General features: G+C 38.2%; 2 protein-coding genes and 1 long non-coding RNA gene across 13 annotated transcripts; 1 reads left to right on the top strand and 2 right to left on the bottom strand.

Moving 5' to 3' along the window:
• Positions 1-74: 74 nt before the first annotated feature.
• LOC6586309 (annexin B11) lies at positions 75-7,404 on the top strand. Of its 9 annotated transcripts, XM_032733215.2 has the most exons (9): positions 89-804; positions 873-1,303; positions 4,329-4,402; positions 4,915-5,463; positions 5,569-5,950; positions 6,017-6,246; positions 6,307-6,516; positions 6,933-7,001; positions 7,090-7,404. In XM_032733215.2, exons 1-9 carry the CDS (start codon positions 104-106, stop codon positions 7,153-7,155), a joined length of 2,712 nt encoding a protein of 903 aa, XP_032589106.1. In that variant the 5' UTR covers positions 89-103; the 3' UTR covers positions 7,156-7,404. The 9 variants fall into 9 exon arrangements, with proteins under 9 accessions (XP_032589108.1, XP_032589109.1, XP_032589106.1 ...); XM_032733216.2 differs by lacking the exon at positions 4,915-5,463; XM_015160511.3 differs by lacking the exons at positions 89-804; positions 873-1,303 and adding an exon at positions 3,265-3,314.
• LOC116804647 lies at positions 2,769-3,218 on the bottom strand. Its single transcript, XR_004364651.2, has 3 exons — positions 3,115-3,218; positions 2,987-3,052; positions 2,769-2,894 (listed from the first exon to the last, which is right to left on the bottom strand). It is a non-coding gene; the product is annotated as an uncharacterized LOC116804647 (long non-coding RNA).
• A 206-nt stretch (positions 7,405-7,610) lies between the features above and the next one.
• On the bottom strand, positions 7,611-10,573 carry LOC6586308 (TNF receptor-associated factor 3). 3 transcript variants are annotated; one of them, XM_015160510.3, is made up of 7 exons: positions 10,163-10,573; positions 9,904-10,094; positions 9,418-9,843; positions 9,203-9,366; positions 8,850-9,130; positions 8,072-8,187; positions 7,611-8,016 (listed from the first exon to the last, which is right to left on the bottom strand). In XM_015160510.3, exons 2-7 carry the CDS (start codon positions 10,027-10,029, stop codon positions 7,708-7,710), a joined length of 1,422 nt encoding a protein of 473 aa, XP_015015996.1. In that variant the 5' UTR covers positions 10,030-10,094; positions 10,163-10,573; the 3' UTR covers positions 7,611-7,707. The 3 variants fall into 3 exon arrangements, with proteins under 3 accessions (XP_015015996.1, XP_015015995.1, XP_032589112.1); XM_015160509.3 differs by having other exon boundaries at positions 10,167-10,573; XM_032733221.2 differs by having other exon boundaries at positions 9,203-9,351; positions 10,163-10,561.
• Positions 10,574-18,834: the final 8,261 nt, after the last annotated feature.

Here is an 18,834-nt window from a genome sequence, read left to right as displayed (position 1 = left end):
ACGAGTTAAAATATCTATCGATATATCGATACACAGACCAAGTTTCTTGAATGACGGGTAAATACTTCATGTTTTGATTTTGTCTTGCAATTCTCTAATCAAAATGTCTTATTCTGGCAGAAATAATACTCAGACATTCCGTGTGAATGTGCGTCTGCATAGATTCGGAGCTAAATTCCCAGGCCCCTTTCCAGACATAAGTCGTCCTGAGCCAATTGGATTCTATAGCGTTAACGAATCACGAGAATTCGAGGACAATGCCAAGAATTTAAGATTCCTTTGGCTGCCATCTCCTAGCGAAATGCCACTGGATCTCAATGCAGGCATTGAAAATGTGCAGCGCAAAAGCATTGACCCTGACTACCTCGATATATATCACATCTGTCAGTTCATCTATAATCATCAAGAGCATCTGCGCACCTCGTCCACAGGGCAAATGGAACTACTCGCTGATTTTGTCACTTTTCGTGGTGTTCTTCGCCAAATTATGTGCACACCATACCAAAGGAATCGTGACTATCGTCTTATGGCAACATGCCTAAACGGCACCACCTACATATCCAAAGTAGAAACTAGTGACCAGCGAAACCAAGCAGAGCAGATGACACGCCGTGAAATGGACATGTGCTCATGGGGCTTTAAATTCGAGCAGTATTGCACAACGCCCCATCCAGACAAACAACCTGTTACAAATGCACCTGTTAATGAATCCCAAGAGTTTGCATGTGTCTATCGTAGCAAATTAAATGGCCTGCGTCTAATCTACGGCGCGGAGATGGACTGCATTAAAAGTGACGTCTATGTGTATGTTCTCTGCGTAAGATATGTATCTCTGCATACCATGTTTTAATAAAACCTATACTTCTTCTCAGCGACCTGAAAGATCCGGAACAGCTACGCTTGGCAGAGTTCGTAGAGCTTAAAACAGCTGCATACAAAATGACCCAGAGGCAACAGCAGACCTTTGCTAATTACAAGAGTCTCAACTGGTGGAGCCAATCGTTTTTGGTTGGTATCGACACTATTATAACTGGATTGCGGGATGACAATGGACTGGTTCACGATATTAAAGAGTACAGCGTACGCGAACTACACCGCCACAAGCCTTGGAGCTCGGCAGCCACGGGCACATTCCTCTCAAACTTTCTGCACGAACTCAAGGCAATAATGCATCGTATTAACGACTCTAACGCTGTAGTTATGATCGACTACAAACCGGCTCTGAATAAGATTCAATACTCTGTGCTACGCGGTCCAGATGTGAAGCCCATACTGCCTGAATGGTATCGCCAAATGATGCAAGGTAGCTCAATTAGCATTGCTGGTTCAGTGTAAAAGTATATTACTTAATATATAATATATTTTCTTAAATCTAATTTTTAAGTACTAATCCTTATTTTAGATCGTTGGTTTCTAGCAGGGGTACGAAAGTTTCTGTTGCTTTGCTCGCATATATCGGGAACTCCGGACTGGAAGGCAGTGAGTTAGCGACTCGTCGTCTATCTGTAGCGGTGGATGCCACCAGATGAGCGCCTGGGCACCCATTGCTTTCGCGCTTTTCAATGACACAGTCGAAGAATCGGGATAACTTAACCGCATCAGTTGTACCCGCAGCTAAGCTGCGTGTATCCCGACAGTTTAGCCATATTTCCTCGGCGCCACATTTGTCGGCTACAAACAGAAAATATAGATAAATTACGGGAGACTTTAACTACATCTGATAACCTACTGACCTATACCTCCGACCTTTTTAACAGCTGTTTTGGGTTGACGTTTCTCATCGATCAAATCTAACTTGGTGCCCATAACTAAAATAGGTATTTGTGTAGCGCCTAAGAACTCTTCTAAATCAAACCGCATGCTGGTATCCGTGCCATAGCCGTGCAGCGGCGTCGGCGACGGCGGCGAAGAGGGGCTGCGGCATTTGTACGTATCTTTGCCATCCTTATTGACAATCTCGAAGAGCCAGTCAAGTAGTTGCTCCTGCGACTTGCCATTCGTTAGATCATGCACCAAGATAATTCCATGTATGCCACTGTAGAAAACGCTTCGCGTATTTTTGTGACTTAGTGAGCCACCTATGTCAAACAATTCAATAAAATATGGGCACTGTCGGGCCGTGCCTTCCTTGAATTCGTGAATTTTAACTTGAATGTTGCAGCCAACTGTCCAGCCCGGCCGTATTAACGACTCATTGTGGGCAACTAAGTGGGTTAGGCATGTTTTTCCAACACCTAGAAACATTAAAGTCATTTGATATTCAAATATAGTCAAAATACTCGATAATTACCTGAATCACCCACAACTACGATGCGCACACGCTTATTCATTGCCAAGTTGTCGTGGCAATCAACAATCAAATTATTGTTTCATTATGCTTTATTGTGGCTTTGCCAAGAGACGTTGTTATCATCGATATTAACGATATAATTATGAATATTATGAGCAATGTTAACAGAACAACTGCAGTTATCGATAATATTGTTTTTTCGATATATTATTTCAACAGGTTGTGGTGCCGCCCTGTCAAATCATTTGCATAGTTTCCCAATATCATTCGGACGCTGTATGTACTAGTGCTGGGAAAAGATCGATCTTTACGTAGATCGATATTTCGATATTATGTATGGGTCTCAGATCGATGTATCGATATTTTCATAAACATATTTTAGCTCCCAAAATTAAAAAAAAAGTTTTCATATAAAAAACAAAAGATGAATTTCTTATTAAAATTAAAAAACGTTTCATATAAACTAAACTAAACTATGTAACAAAGATTATATTATTTAATAAGATCATTTACTTCGTCCAATCATTTTTGTTTATGAAGAGCAGCATATCTACTTGCTGCGGCTTGAGACAAGCCTCTCCATTTTCCTTATCCGCGTCGCAATCTACAAACAAATGCGTGTTTGTTACATTATTTTAAAACGCAAAAGCTGCAGACCACGTGTGTGGCTGACATAAGCAGTAAAATAATATTTACCTTCGCCATTGTCCTTGCTGTTTAAAAACTTATCCATTTCTCTACAACACTACCAACACCAAAATCCTAAATGAAAAGTGGGTTACGTTAGTATTTGAATTATATTGTTAAAATAATTTGCAAATTACCTGACAGTCTTATCCCACGCTTTTAATTCAAGTGATGGGGAATTAATGGTATAGTGATGGCGATATATCAAGTATCGAAGTTTTCTACATCGATATTTTCGATGGATATGAAACATCGATATATCGTTTGCTAGATCGATCTTTTTCCCAGCACTGGTATGTACACGGTGCACGTACGTACGTACGACGTGATACTTAAAGTAATTAAAAATTCATACGCCTATTTAATGAAGCTAGATTTGGGTTACCTTACAATTTTCCAACGAATTGAAAAGTGTCAGTCAATACATAATGTGCCGTTAATTGAAAAAGATGAACTCGTATTTCACTTATCTTAAGCATAAAGATACGCAATTATACACATACGTACGTACATACATACGTACATATACGGAAAATAAGAGAGATGTGTTGCAATTTAAACTTTCATATTATTCCATGTATATATATATATATATATATGTATATTAGGAAATATGCAACCACCTGTTGACTTTGCAGCCCTGCATCACAACAAAATTGTATTGAATCAACTACTTCCCAAAGTTACATATAATTATATATAAAAATAATGTATATGAACAAGCATTGAAGAATTTAGGTGGGTTGTAAGATGAATCAGCATCGAGACGATCGAGATATTTAGCATAAGTGCTATTAGAGATTAGTTGAAGTCAGTTGACTACTTTGTGTGCGTATTTCATATATATTTGGCAAGGCCTAATTGGGGGAAATGATAAACCTTATGCCTGGCTTCATTTCCCCTAGTTACGCCTCGCAAAATATGTATCAAATGCGCACAGGAAGTAGTTAACTCCTTCTAGGTCTAGGCTAGGAATAGTCAAAGGGCCAAGTAAAACGTGGCTATGTGACTCACTCATAAACTCTAGAATATTAGATACAGATACACAGCTAATTATATTAAAATACAAATAATATTAACGGCTACCTAACATGAATAGACTACGCATATTATGAAGCATTAAACAGCTAACTCAAATTAATATTTGTTTGTGTAGATAGGTGCAACAACTAGATAAGTAAGCAACCGTCCGCGTGTTGCTCATTAGTAGGTCGAATATTAGATACATTTTGAATGTATGTATATTAATAGTAATAAATGTCCCTAAATATAGTTTTATTCTGATAATTCTTTGGCTATAAATTTATATTTTTTATACATTTAAAATAAATATATATCCTCTTTCTTCTAGTATTGAATCTCACAGGAATATTCTTACAGAGTAATCTCATTAAAAACATACAAATAACCATCATGTATCCATATGTAAGTAGCCTTTTAATCACATTGTATTGTTTTACTCACTAAAGTAAGAGCAATCACGACATTCCTTGAATAATGTAAATTTTTTTAATTTCCTGCGTGGAAAGAATACAAAAAAAAAAAAAAAAAAAAAATGTGGACACGTCAGTCACAATAAGTCATATTTTAACATATCGTGCATATCGAGTTTGCGATATGTCAAATAGTTCCCTTTGGGGTGGATTTGAGATCCGGTTACATGAAAAACTTTTGTTGAATGAAGATTTGATTTCGTATATAAACATATACATTATATAAGCTATCAAAGGGTCTTGTCCTTTGATACTACGTCAAAGAGTATATTTATGTTACATATACATATTTTGAAATTTTCGTATGTATGTACTCATATATATATGCATACATTCCTGTCCAAAATTGTATTTTCTGCTAAGCCAATGGTAGTTTCTTTGATAAACTTATTTATTTTGCATATAGTGTCTATTCCGCCTATTCCATTGTTTTGACTTTTGTAGAGTTCTGGAATGCCATATTCATCGCATCCATCCACTAGTGAGCAACCTAAGGTGCCGTTTGGAGTTGGTTGGGTCCCTGCACCAGTGCAGCAGATCGTTCCACATTGCACGCCATACCCACTGCCAGCCACACAATCCAATCAGCAGCAACAAGAACAACAGTTCCGACAAAATCGAAATATCCAACATGCCGGCGGCGTTACTAGCTGCCCGTATCCACCCACATCAGCACCATACCCTGATAGCACACAATATCCGATCAATCATGCACAGAGTATGCCGATCAATCAGCATAGCCAAAGCCAATTCAATCAGCATCCAAATGCAACCTATTCAGCTGGATACACGCCAGCCATGACGTCAGCATATGGATATGATTCTTCTAATTATCATGCCCAGCAGCAGGGTCGTGGCAACGTACAGAGTTTTGGGCATGATCAAGTGCAGCCACGGGGGCATGGGCATGAGCATGGGCATGGGTATGGGTATGGGTATAGTCATGAGCACGTGCAGCAGTCACTCAATCCACGCCTTACGGCTAACAAAGAGGTTTGTTCTTCCATGTGCAAAATCTCGCATTAATCAGTCTACACTAAGTCCAAAAATATTATTAAATTTAGTTCATTGTCAGTTGCATATATCTTTTTATTTCAGGGAACTCCCACTTTGTTGCCGGCTCAAGCCTTTGATCCCGTCAAGGATGCGCACGATTTGCGCAAAGCGATGAAAGGCTTTGGCACAGATGAGGATAAGCTCATCGAGATAATTTGTCGTCGCAACAACGAACAGCGCCAGGAGATCCAGCGCCAATACAAAACTCACTTCGGCAAGGATCTAATTGAAGACATCAAAGGGGAGACGAGTGGTAATTTCCAAAAACTACTAGTTGGCCTCTTACGCCCAATCGTCGACTACTATTGTGCCGAGTTGAACGATGCCATGGCCGGTCTTGGCACCGATGAGGAAGTTCTAATTGAAATTCTGTGCACCTTATCCAATGTTGAAATTCATACCATCAAAAATCAATATTTGCGTTGTAAGTTTCACTAGATTTGGCATGGCCGTCAGACTGTTTGTTAATGCTTTATGCAAACTTATTAAGTGTTTGGTGCACACTTGGAATCGGAGCTGAAATCGGAGACCTCCGGTAACTTCAAGCGCTTGCTCATTTCGCTTTGCGCTGCGGCGCGAGACGAGAGTGGTCGTGTGGACCCCAACAAGGCCAAAGAGGATGCTCGAGAGCTGCTCAAGGCTGGTGAACTACGTGTGGGCACCGATGAGAGCATGTTCAACATGATACTTTGCCAAAGGAACTATCAGCAACTGAAACTTGTAAGCTATTTATCAGAATGTCCTCTGAGCCAATCAACATTCGATGCACACTCTTTTCAGATATTCCAGGAGTACGAGAGTATAACTGGACACTCGCTGGAGAAGGCGATCAAAAAAGAATTCTCTGGCGATATTATGGAGGGCCTTATCGCCATCTACAAGTGTGTGACAAACAAGGCAGAGTATTTCGCCTCGCGCTTACACAAGTCCATGGCTGGCATTGGCACCAATGACAAACAGTTGATACGAGTTATCATAACACGCTGCGAGGTAAATCTGGACTATATAATTGTTCATATCTACATCCTGGGACACATGCAAATTCATTTTAATTCAAGAATGTGAAATGAGTATATTGGTTTTGTTCAACGTCTGATCGTCTGTCCCTACGTACCGATGAGTGCAAAATGTTTCGTCGCTATTAAAGTAAAAGAATTATATAGTGATTTTTAGAATCCGCCCATTAGGGGAGTGGCGTTTTCTGGTATCTGAGAAACCATGGTAGTTGCGTGTCGAATACTAAATTACTACTGATATTAGTAATTAGTATGGAAAATGACAAATATATTTATATACCGATTGGGGTCGTGGTGAATCGGAAATTTGATCTAGCAGGGCTTGGGCCATGATTTAGTAAAGGTAACGCCCGACCGCAACGCTCTTAATTGTTTTAATTTATCCTGCAGATTGACTTGGCTGACATTAAAGTGGCTTTCGAGCGTTTGTATGGCAAATCGTTAAAGAGCTGGATAAAGGTAAGCATATATGTATGTTGTACATACATTTATTCATAACGATTTTCAATTGGGCTTTGAATATGATGTTTTATATACTCTCTTATAGGGTGACACTTCTGGACATTACAAGCACGCTCTTTATGCATTGGTGGGAGAGCAGCGCTCATCTTAAATTTATGAATAATTCTATATTTCTACTATATTACATATTATTGATTACGAAGTAACTACTTTATTTTAATAAGACAATGGAATTACCATTCAAGACATCCCAGTGCAAAATAGTATCTAAATTGTTCAAAGTGTGCCTCGAAAAACAATAACCCTTAAGCATACGCATTTACATTTAGAAGCAAAGAATTATCTTTAGACATTGTAATGAAACGCTTTTCTTATCTAATGTCAATTTCTTGAATTGGAACTGCTTTTTAGACTCTGTATGCATATATATATATATATATATATATATATATATATATATATATATATATATATATATATATATATATATATATATATATATATATATATATATATATATATACGTATATATATATTATTTTATTAAAAAAAACACGGTCTTTTTCAATTACAATTATAGCTATTATTCATAATTTATGGGCGGGATAAAGATATATATGATTATTTTTATTAGAAATTTATGTAAATATAGGCTAAAGTTAGTTTTTGTGAATGAATTTTTTGACTATTTAATATTCTGCATTTATTTGAGAACCCGCACTTCGACGAAGAGCGAATCGTTACGTAAATAGTTGCGACTGGTGATGACCTTGTGTGGTATATGGAAGTACTGATTACTCTGTATATAATCATCGCTCTTCTTTCGCACGTAGATCGTCTTGACATAGTCCTGTGCCTCCAACGCTACTCCACTTTGATCCCGTATAATGATCTCGGCCTGCAGGCGACATGGCCAATTCAGAAGTGGATCATATTCGCCAGATAGCACATTTAAGCATGCAATTAGATTGCGTCCTTTCCAAGTACCCTTGCCATTTAAATAGATATCCAGCTGCAATCGATATGTGTTTATCGATCTATGGTTTATCTACACACATACAACTTACACGCAAGGCGTATCCAAAAGCCTTGTTGGAGAACATGGCACTATGCAGTATGGTATCATACTGCTTGGCCTCCTCTAATTTCTTTGAATAGTCCTTAATGCGCCAAATCAGATGACCTGAAATTTGTAAAAAAAATTTCAACTTTTTCATCTATTCGATACTACTAAATAAACTATTTTTATACTCATTTACGAAATTAATATGAGTATATTGGTTTTGATTTAGTACACGAGTTTTATTGATAGCTCTTTAAAAAAAAGTCAAACCTAGACTTTTGTTATACTTTGGGGTTACTATATCCAAATATATTTATTTTTATACTCTGAACCCATTGAGAACGGGAAATCAGACTATAATGTTTTTGGGAAAATGTATGTATGTAACACCCAGAATATATATATGTATGTATATACATATATTCTTTATCAGAGTGACGAGCTGAGCCTTGTCCGTCCATTTTGAGAACCGTCTTAAAATTTTTGTAAGAAATACAACAAAAAATATATGGTTTTAAGCAATTAAGTTCTTGTAAAAAGCACACACTGCTACCCATGCATGTTTAAGCGTGGGTGTGCGCGTATGCTATTTCTTTACTAGATATATCTTCGGTGTATATTGAATTCATCATTCGGATTTGCTCATCTCTTATACGGGTTTTATCTGCGGAATTTTTTTATATTTCCGTCTAAATAATTTGAGAATGTCCTAATCTCACTATTTTCTTATATTTTGTATAGTGTATGTTTGTAAAATGCTTATGATACTGGTAATATCTCACCTCTTATATTCTGAACGCTTGCAATGCGCTGCTGCATGGCCATCTGGTTCTCGATGTCCGAAATGCTTTGCATTGTTTGATGAAGTGCCTTATCGAGATCTTGGATAATGCTTTGGAGCTTATCGCACCGCTCTTCAGTTTCACACATAATACTCTTCACATTTTTGACTTCGTAGTCCAATGTGGCTTGCTTCGAGGTGGATAGATCCGAGGAGCCCAACTTAATTTTAATATCCTCGTTGATTTCCTGTAGAAACTGCTCGATCCGCATAAACTTATCACTAAAAAAAAAAAATAAGGTACAATGCAAACGAAACTTGCAATGATGATTCGAACAAGTAATTCAAACTTACTGATTGATCCTCTCATTTTCAAAAACAATTTCCTCCAACTTCATAATATTATCATTCAGCTGGTTCTGATGGAAGCTCACATCCGAGGACAGTTGGTTAATATACTGTTGCAAATCGTTCATTTTCGTTTCCAATTGTTCCTTCAGCGACTTTATAGAAATCGACTAAATATATTATACATATATATTTTTTTTAAATCGAGTGTACTGCATTACCTGGGTTATGCTGCAACAATATTGAAAATCCACTTGGTTTTGCTCTGTGGCTAATGTGCGCTGTGCCCTTTCCTCGTCGAGCTGCTGCCGTAGCTCGGCGATACAGTCGTCCGTTTCCCGGGTCCAGTCCTCGACCACATTATTGTGTTTTCGTATGTTGCCTACGTCCGTGATCAGATGCAGACGCTGTCGTATTTCCTCATTGAGCACGGAACGTATAGTTGATATGTCCTGTTCTAGCACCTGGACACGGTGATCGGCAAATTGATCCAAGCGCTCCATGCTGGCAGTGAGACGCTGCATTTTCTGCTGATGCTTGCCGCGCTGACACTCTTTCAGATGGGATCGCATACGGATGCGAGGTATGAACACGTTACAGCTGTTTGGACACTCCTCTAGCACTTGGCCGCAGTGTATGAGGTGTTCCTATAAAATTTCCAATACAATACAATTTATCGAATCTATTACGCAGAACTGTGAACACACCGTAAAAGTCTGGGCGTCGAACCACTCGTTGCAGAAGAGACACGACGATTTCTCATATTTCACGATGGTCGTTGATTTGGGCTGCTGGATTAATCGATCGTCCGCAGCCTTACTAAGTGACATCATTCCCCCACGCGCTTTGTCCACAAAACAAACTGAATTTGCCGTTACGTGAACCGTCTCTGAACATACTGAATTCAGCAAAAAAAAAAAAAAAAAAAAATAAAATAGCTATATGTACACGCTCATATATACATACATACATATAAAGATGATTAAGAATTGCCTTCGACATAGTCACACACACATATACATATGTATATAGATATGCGTTGGGTTATGTATGTGTGGCATTCACGCCATACTGTGCTGAGGGAGGTCCCAGATAAAGCTGCACCAACTGCCTGGAGACTACATACATATGTACATATATAGTAAACTTGCTTCAATGAAAGCCACTAGCCCGACAGTTACCATTTACTCTGCCATTCGTTTCTGTCTCGTTTGAGCAAGGAATAAGTTGAAAGCGTTCACCTGTTTCGACAATATAAAAACCTACACACATACATACACATAGATATCATTATCAATGGAAATAACTGTACAATCAAATATTTTGGCATTGCAACAGTAAGCCAATTTCACAACAAAGCCAACAAAACAAAGATACCGCGACTGGTACTGGGTAAATACGAATTATAGTTACCCTGCACAAATATTGCCTAGTAGTCGGTGTATTCATAGTAGACTAGAGGAAGGGGAGACTAGCCTATTCATAGTAGACTAACTACTAGCTTCCGAACACGATATAAAGATTCATATGAATATCGTATTAAATCAGAGCAAAATATTTGTGTACATTCGAATTACAATGAGCAAAATGAAAACATTACAATGCATTGCCTACTATTCATTTTTTGTTGCTCATAATTATCATTAATTTTGCTCAAATTCTACTTTGATTTGGCTCTTCAATTATAATATATTTCGATATAAATAAACCGAGCGCTAAAATTAAGCAAAATATTTTTGAGATGTTATAAATTGTAGTCTCCATGTTATATCATTATCGATATGATCAACTTGACTCGAAATTTCTCTGAACTTGGTTTCTTTTCGAAAATAAGTTTAGATAGTAAATGTTCAGCTCACAATTTATAGGTCGTGTCAGTTCTGAAACATTTAACCGTATTATAGTTTTTATACCCTGGACCCATTGAAAATGGTAAATCAGTGTATAAGGGTTTGGTAAATGTATGTAACAGGCAGAAGGAGGCGTGGCAGACTCCATGAAGTATTAATTATATGCAGTCTCGACTAGAGCTTTCTTACTTGCATATATGTTATTAAAGTTGGTCTGCTCAATCAATTGTTTCATGCCCCATAAGCTGATTGTCGCAATCTGTTAAATGGTGGGCCACCCATTAGCTGAATGCACGAATTGCAGGGTATTCTTATCGTATCTACATATGTGCTAAATAAACAAATATATGAGTGTATAAGCAATTCATGTATCTATATTTCTAATTTCCAGTACCGCCCCATGGTTGGCATAAAATGTGATTCCGTTTATCTTCCGTGAGCTGTCGCAGGGCACTTTTTATCATCGTTGTGTTTGATGATCAGTTAGCTTCGTAGGTCGACCTCGTAGTTCGAGTTTTGGAAAAAAAGAAATATTTACAGTCGCCAAAAAAAGTTTAGGTACACAACGATTTTTATACCCTGAGCCCATTTTCAATGGGAAATTAGGGTATAATGGTTTTATTGAAATGTATGTAACAGGCAGAAGGAGGCGTGGCAGACCCCACAAAGTATATATATTCTTGATCAGGGCGACGAGCTGAGTTGATTTGGCCCTGTCCGTCTGTCTGTCCGTGTGTATGAACGCGTCGATTTCAGAAGATATAAGAGCTAGATACTTCAAATTTTTAAAATGTCCGTAATTACAGCGCGGATATCAAGTTTATCATTAACAATCGATAACTCATCCCGATTATCGATAAAAAACCTTATCGAAAACCAGTTATAAAATTATATCTCCTACACCTTTATTGCTAGAGTCTCCAAATTTTATGTATGCTTATAAGCAATTTATGCAATTTCGGTTTTTGTTAAAATTTACCCCCCACCCCCATATCCACCCCCTGTACCAAGTGTGTAAACAAAAGTGTTGATGCGATCTTTTCAATTATTTATTTGGCCACATAAAAACCATACAATTAACTTATTTCAATAAAAAACAGTTGAATTCGACTATATAATATGTAAAAAAAAAAAAAAAACAGAAAAACATGCCAAAAAAGTTTAGGAACACTTAAAAAAGAAAACTATCTATAAATATGTATTAATATTTAGTGGGACCGCCTTTTGCAGCAATTACTGCAAGCAGTCGACGACGCATACTTCGCACTAAGGGTTTGATGTGATTTTCAATGATTTTAACCTATTCGGAGCTCAAAACTGACTTTAGGGAATCTTTTGAGGATATTTTATATTTCCGGATCCTTTTATCCAGTAAATTCCAAATGTGCTCAATTAGATTGAGGTCAGGATATTGTGGCGGGGTATGTAACTGCTTTGTGTTATATAAAAGCCACTCCCTCACAAGATAAGAGATGTGTTTCGGGTCATTATCTTGCTGAAAATAATAATGGCCGTCACCTAACTGGAGCTGAGTCGCGTTCTCCTTGAGATTATCTTTCAATACTCCCAAATAGTATCTATAAATACCAGTTTCCCAACTCCAGATGTGACCATACACCCCCAGACCATCGCGTTTCCACCTCCATGCTTCACAGTTGCAGTTAAATTTTTTAGCTGTAGAGCAGTATTGCATTTTCTCCATACTTTTTTTAGCCCTATCTGCGCCAAAAATGTTAAATTTTGATTCGTCACTCCAAATTACTGAATCCCAAAATGAGTCTGGCTTGTTTAGGTGCTTCTGAGCAAATGCTGGGCGTTTTTTTGGCGTGGGAAATCAAAGGTTTCGCACAGTTTGTGGAGGCACGCTAACTCCTGAGGTTAGAAATATATCCTCCTGTATTTTTGGCGCAGATGTTTTTGGATCCGTGTTTATTGTGGCCAGGATTTGGCGTTTATCTCTGACAATCAATTTTTCAAGACGGCCTGATCTTGGTTGTACTTCAAGTGCTGCCGGTTTTCCGTGGGCCATTATTATATTTTGCACACTGGAAGAAGATCGCCCAATCGTTGAGCCAATTTCGTGTACTCCTTTCCCTTCTAAGTAGAGATATATTATTATTTGATGCGTTTCTAGTGGGATTTGCTTTCCTCGACCCATATTGACCAATTACTCTCGAAAAAAATGACAAAGCGAAATTGCAATTCATAATAACTCAAGTATGTAACTCGAAGAAGAGAAATGAAGAAAATTTACCGTTTGAAATGTTAAAATTCACCTAACTCAGATGAAGTGTACCTAAACTTTTTTGCCTGCATTTAGGTAGTTTAAGCCTTTTTTGGTGCATAAAAAGGTCATACATAAAGCAACCAAATTTTATTTTTCCTATTTCATAAATAAATACCTCTCTTATATATAAACTAATCTTAATTCATTAATTGTCATATAAGTGAAAGGGTATTTTTAACAATGAATGTTGATTTAAGGACCCTGACGTTGCTTTGCCCTATCCATTATTTCTAGGGAATATTTTGCACTTAAATACAAAATAACTAATTTACTATATGTGTGTGGGGATGCCGTTATAGTCGAAAGCGTTGTAAACAACCGAAGTATGCTTTATTATACCCTGAACCCATTGAAAATGGGAAATCAGAGCATAATGGTTTTGTTAAATGTATGTAACAGGCAGAAGGAGGCGTGGCAGACCCAATAGAGTATATATATTCTTGATCAGGGCGACAAGCTGAGTTGATATAGCTCTGTCCGTCCGTAAGAGAGCGTCGATTTCAGAAGTTATAAGAGCTAGAGAGCTCTGGCATGCATACTCGTGTGTACCATACGCAGTACAAGTTTATCATATTTTTCCGATAACTCATCCGATAACTTTTTTATCGAGAATAATCGAAAAATTGATTTTGTTTTTTTCAGCCAAATTTGAGCACTTTTAGACCTAGAGACTTCAGATTTCCTGTGTATATACAGTTGACGGATACAAAGATTTTGTAATTTACAGATTTTGGATACCACGCCCCCTTCGCCCTTAATTTGTAAAAAAACGTATTTCAAGTACTAGAGACTTGTGCTTAGGAATGCAAAATGTATAATGAATGTATATTTAATTGCTTTATACGCTCTGTTGAAAAATTTTTACGTTTCATTTACATAGAATCAAAAAGTTCGATATTGTTGTTCTGAATTAAATATAAATCATATCCTAGTTTAGTTAGTTCCATGTTATTAACGCTTGGTTCGTTCATTGAAAATTGAATTTCTGAACTATTTGGCTTTAATTTGACTACAATGACAAAAACTTCACTCTTCATACGAATTATCCCTACAAAATATGAAAATTTGCTCAATATATAAACAAGTAAGAAAGCTCTAGTCGAGACTGCTCGACTACGAGATTACCTGAACCCTTCGAGCAATAGCTATTTCAATCATTTTTTGCGTATTTCTGCTTACACAAGAAACACGCAGCGCGACGAGCTGAGTCGATATAGCCCTGTCCGTCTGTCCGTCCGTCCGTCCGTATGAGTGCGTCGATCTCAGAAGTTATAAGAGCTAGAGAGAAATTTGGCATGCATACTCGTGAGTACCATACGCAGTACGAGTTTGCTTTATTTTTTCGATAAATCGTCCGATAACTTTTTTATCGAGAATAATCGAAAAATTCATTTTGTTTTTTTAGCCTAATTTGAACACTTTTAGACCTGGAGTCTTCAAATTTGCGTTGTATATAAAGACAATCGATACAAAGATTTTGTCATTTACAGATTTTGGATACCACGCCCCCTTTCCCCCCAATTTACAAAAAACGCACTTGTGCTTTGGAATGTACACACATATTTACCATATGATTACGTTCTAAAAGTTTCATTAAGATCGTATGTCTACAAAAGAAATTATTCAACAAAGAAATTCTCATAATATTGCCCACACTGCAGCGCAGCCCAAGCGCAGTCGCTGCTTACTGCGCAGTTAGCAGAGCACGGGCTTATGCGTGCGTGTGGATGCATGTGCATAAAAGAAGTGCAGAATGATTAGAATATCAGCTTAGAGGGTTCAGGGTATCTCCTAGTCGAGCAGTCTCGACTGGAGCCTTCTTACTTGTTTTCTGATGTAATTGTACTTGCAGCTTTAATTTCCATTGTTGGTGGCGCTGCTGTGGTCATCACTGGAGAGTTTGAGTCGGTATTGTCGCTTTTCTCTTCAGCTGCACTTCCATTCGCTGTTGCAGTCTCCGCAGAAGTTTGCTGTTCCGTCGTGCTGCCAACTGTGGAAATATCATCCATTGGTCGAATTGGTCCATTGGTCCAATTGGATATCTGTTGATGTATCTTCAGTGATACTCAACGTCGATGTCGAAGCTGCATCTTCTATGTGCTCCGGATCCTTTGTCGGAGTTGGTGGAGCCCAGATCTTTTTTATTGATCTCTTGTCTTCACCTATATTTGGTTTTGTTGTTACCACTTGAACTTTATTACCTTGTTCAGTAGCTTCAGTTATTTTTCCTGCCATATGGGGACTTGCCGGCGGGTTGACATCCCACGTTTTGAACACAATTGCATCCAAGGCTGCTTGATATGCTAACATCTCATCAGCGGTGACCTTGTCACTGTTATTAGAGGTGCTCACGCAATTGCGGATTGCCTTCATCCTTATCCTTCAGCAGTTTCATGTCCACAGGCAAATAACGTTTGTAGCGTTTGCATAAACAGTCCCACGCTGAATTGTAGTTACCCACTCCAATTGAGAAATGGCTTATAACTCGTTGACCTTCTCCTTTGAGATACATTTTTAGGTATATCAGTTTCGTCTTGTCGCTGATATCCTTTCTGTTGTGAATTATTCTGGTGAGCTGCTCGAAGAACGTTGGCCACGCGTTAGGAGCTCCATTAAAGTGAGGAAATGTCGGTTTCGGTCGCTTTGGAGTGTCTTCTTTTACGATTTGCAGTGCACTTATTTCCTTTCCAGTTTTTTTTGACACTGTGTACACTTTGACTTTCAGTTCGTCTATGTACTCGATTTCGTACTCTTTGAGCTCTTTCGTCCACAAGGTTTACCAACTCCTCCATTGGGCTCGATCAACCAAATGAAAACATCTCTTGCTTTGATGTTTCCGGTCTCGTTTCCCCAACTATAAAGTTGGTTTGTGTCTATGGCGTGGTCGGCAACTTCGACTTTCATGAACTCTTTATTGGTTCTGATTTCTGTCATTATGCCACCATATATTTCTCTTTAAATATTGATGGTTGACGACACAGTTGTTTGTTTATTGTAGATCCATTGGCTTATCTCGTTTAGGAGGTTTTATTGTTTTGATCACCAGGTTGATCTTGCTGTGCCTCGACTCACAGCTTGGGTTGGAAAGCCAATGCACAAATCTATAATACTAGCACTTCACTTTGTACTAATCACAAACATTTTTCCTTGTGGATGAAATTGAAGTATTAAAAATACTTCCTCCGGCTCGAAGGACCATGAACGAATACACTTGACTTTGATGGTGTTTAGTTTTGTATTGATCTTTATTCTTCTGAGCCTGGGTTTATATACCCAGACTCATGCATAATTTCAACCCTTAAATCTAGTGCGTCTATTGCTGAGTGTGTAAGGCTCAGTATTGGTCTATTACATGTTCTTATATTATCGCTGAGTTTGTAAGGCTCCGCGTGGGTCTATTAGCTATTCTTATCCTATCGCTGAGGTTGTAAGGCTCAGCGTTCGTCTCATACATATCTGACTCTGGGGTTGCAAGGGTTGCTGTCCATTTGTCTATTTATAGAGTCTGTACATGTGACCCTTATCATTTCCCAGCGCACTACCTACTAGTCGTAGAGTGCGTCGGAGGCATGTATACGATCTTCGTATATTCATATGTTCATGCGTGAACATTCTGCGGGGGGCCAAAGTGTGTAATGTCCAGAACTGCTATCTGTGGATTTCTTAACAATATACAGGACAAATACAAATTTAATAATTGTTAACATTCTTGACGAAATGATCATGCTTGCAATCCTTATGTTCGTGCCTGAACATTCTGCAGGGCCCAGAGAATGTGACATCTAGATAAACCGAGTATGCGACCATCACCTTAGTCCTTTGCTCAGGTGGCGGTTCCCATGCCAAATGAAGTCGTGCCTCTTTAAAGAACTTCTGTGGCTTGTAGGTGTCATCGTTTGTTGCATTAATATAGCTGATTGCATCTGTTGAGGAAGTTGTCGATCGCTTCATTGTTGCCGAGGCCAAAGCCTCCAAGTGATAGATGTCCTTCTGTTGATGCTGATGCCTTATTGTGCCTATTGTTTCGCTTGTAGTGGTTAATATGCTGCTGCTACTTACAATTGACTCATTACACCCTGAACCCATTGGAAATGGGAAATCAGGGTATAATGGTTTTGTGAAAAAGTATGTAACGGGCAGAAGGAGGCGTGGCAGACCCCACAAAGTATATATATTCTTGATCAGCGCGATGAGCTGAGTCGATATAGCCCTGTCCGTCTGTCCGTCCGTCCGTATGAGTGCGTCGATCTCAGAAGTTATAAGAGCTAGAGAGCTGAAATTTGGCATGCATACTCGTGTGTACCATACGCAGTACGAGTTTGCTTTATTTTTTCGATAAATCGTCCGATAACTTTTTTTATCGAGAATAATCGAAAAATCGACATTGTTTTTTTAGCCTAATTTGAACATTTTTAGACCTGGAGTCTTCAAATTTGCGTTGTATATAAAGTTAATTGATACAAAGATTTTGTAATTTACAGATTTTGGATACCACGCCCCCTTCGCCCCCAATTTGTAAAACGTATTTCAAGTACTAGAGACTTGTGCTTTGGAATGTACACACATATTCACCATATGATTACACTATGAGAGTTTCATTAAGATCGTATGTCTACAAAAGAAATTATTCAACAAATAAATTCTCATAATACTGCCCACACTGCAGTGCAACTCAAGCCCAGTCGCTGCTTACTGCGCAGTTAGCAGAGCGCAGGCATATGCGATGCATGTGTATGTATGTGTGCATAAAAGTGCAGAATGATTAGAATATCAGCTTAGAGGGTTCAGGGTATCTCCTAGTCGAGCAGTCTCGACTTGAGCCTTCTTACTTGTTTTAAGATATATTCTGCTATTCGGTGCGGAGACAAATCCACCAAATCAAAAACCATCATAATTGGTCCAGCAGATCTCGAGCTATAAGTGTTGGAACAAATCCGACTTTGCTTTATATATATAGACTAGGTGACCTGGCGAACTTCGTACCGCCTAAAAGTTAAAGAATGTCGTGTTACCATTTAGCTGAACTAATTTACAAAACAATATTAATATAGATAGATTAAAATGTATATCAAGTTAGAATGAAAACAATGATATTGATCTTACTATTCAATGGATTAATCATTTTGATATTAAAGTGATATCCATCGTCTCCTTGCCAAAACATCAGCGGGTTTTGTAACTCGTCATATGAACGGTGCGTTTCATATATTCTATGTAGTTGCGCAGTATTGCGTTGTGTAAGTACAATATTACGTGCTTCCAAGTTTTCACCAACAATCAGGATTGCCACTTCATCGTGTTCTTCAATAATTTCCGCACCAAATGAAGTAATTTGGAAACAGGCATTGTATTTTTGAAAGTTCGCTAGAAAATGTGATTCTAGTAGGAAACGGTGGCTCTGGTGGCGGGACCACTAATGGCAATGTCACTTTACCACTAAGGCAGCACAAACCGGGCGTTTCATCAGCAAACTTCAATGCGCCAATATGCTGGCAAACAAC

Source organism: Drosophila mojavensis, unplaced genomic scaffold, assembly GCF_018153725.1.
Source record: "Drosophila mojavensis isolate 15081-1352.22 unplaced genomic scaffold, ASM1815372v1 contig_136, whole genome shotgun sequence".
NCBI classification, from domain to species: domain Eukaryota; kingdom Metazoa; phylum Arthropoda; class Insecta; order Diptera; family Drosophilidae; genus Drosophila; species Drosophila mojavensis.
Note: the sequence above shows the minus strand (reverse complement) of the source record. Positions and strands in the feature narration are given on the sequence as shown.

Excerpts from the sequence above, each read along its gene's own strand:
- LOC6586309 (XM_032733215.2), top strand. The coding sequence starts at position 104 with ATGTCTTATTCTGGCAGAAATAATACTCAGACATTCCGTGTGAATGTG. Across the intron at positions 805-872 it reads ATTAAAAGTGACGTCTATGT|CGACCTGAAAGATCCGGAAC; the intron begins GTATGTTCTCTG and ends ACTTCTTCTCAG. Across the intron at positions 5,951-6,016 it reads CAAAAATCAATATTTGCGTT|TGTTTGGTGCACACTTGGAA; the intron begins GTAAGTTTCACT and ends AAACTTATTAAG.
- LOC6586308 (XM_015160510.3), bottom strand. The coding sequence starts at position 10,029 with ATGATGTCACTTAGTAAGGCTGCGGACGATCGATTAATCCAGCAGCCC. Across the intron at positions 9,131-9,202 it reads GAAAATGAGAGGATCAATCA|TGATAAGTTTATGCGGATCG; the intron begins GTAAGTTTGAAT and ends TTTTTTTTTTAG. Across the intron at positions 8,017-8,071 it reads CTTTTGGATACGCCTTGCGT|CTGGATATCTATTTAAATGG; the intron begins GTAAGTTGTATG and ends TATCGATTGCAG.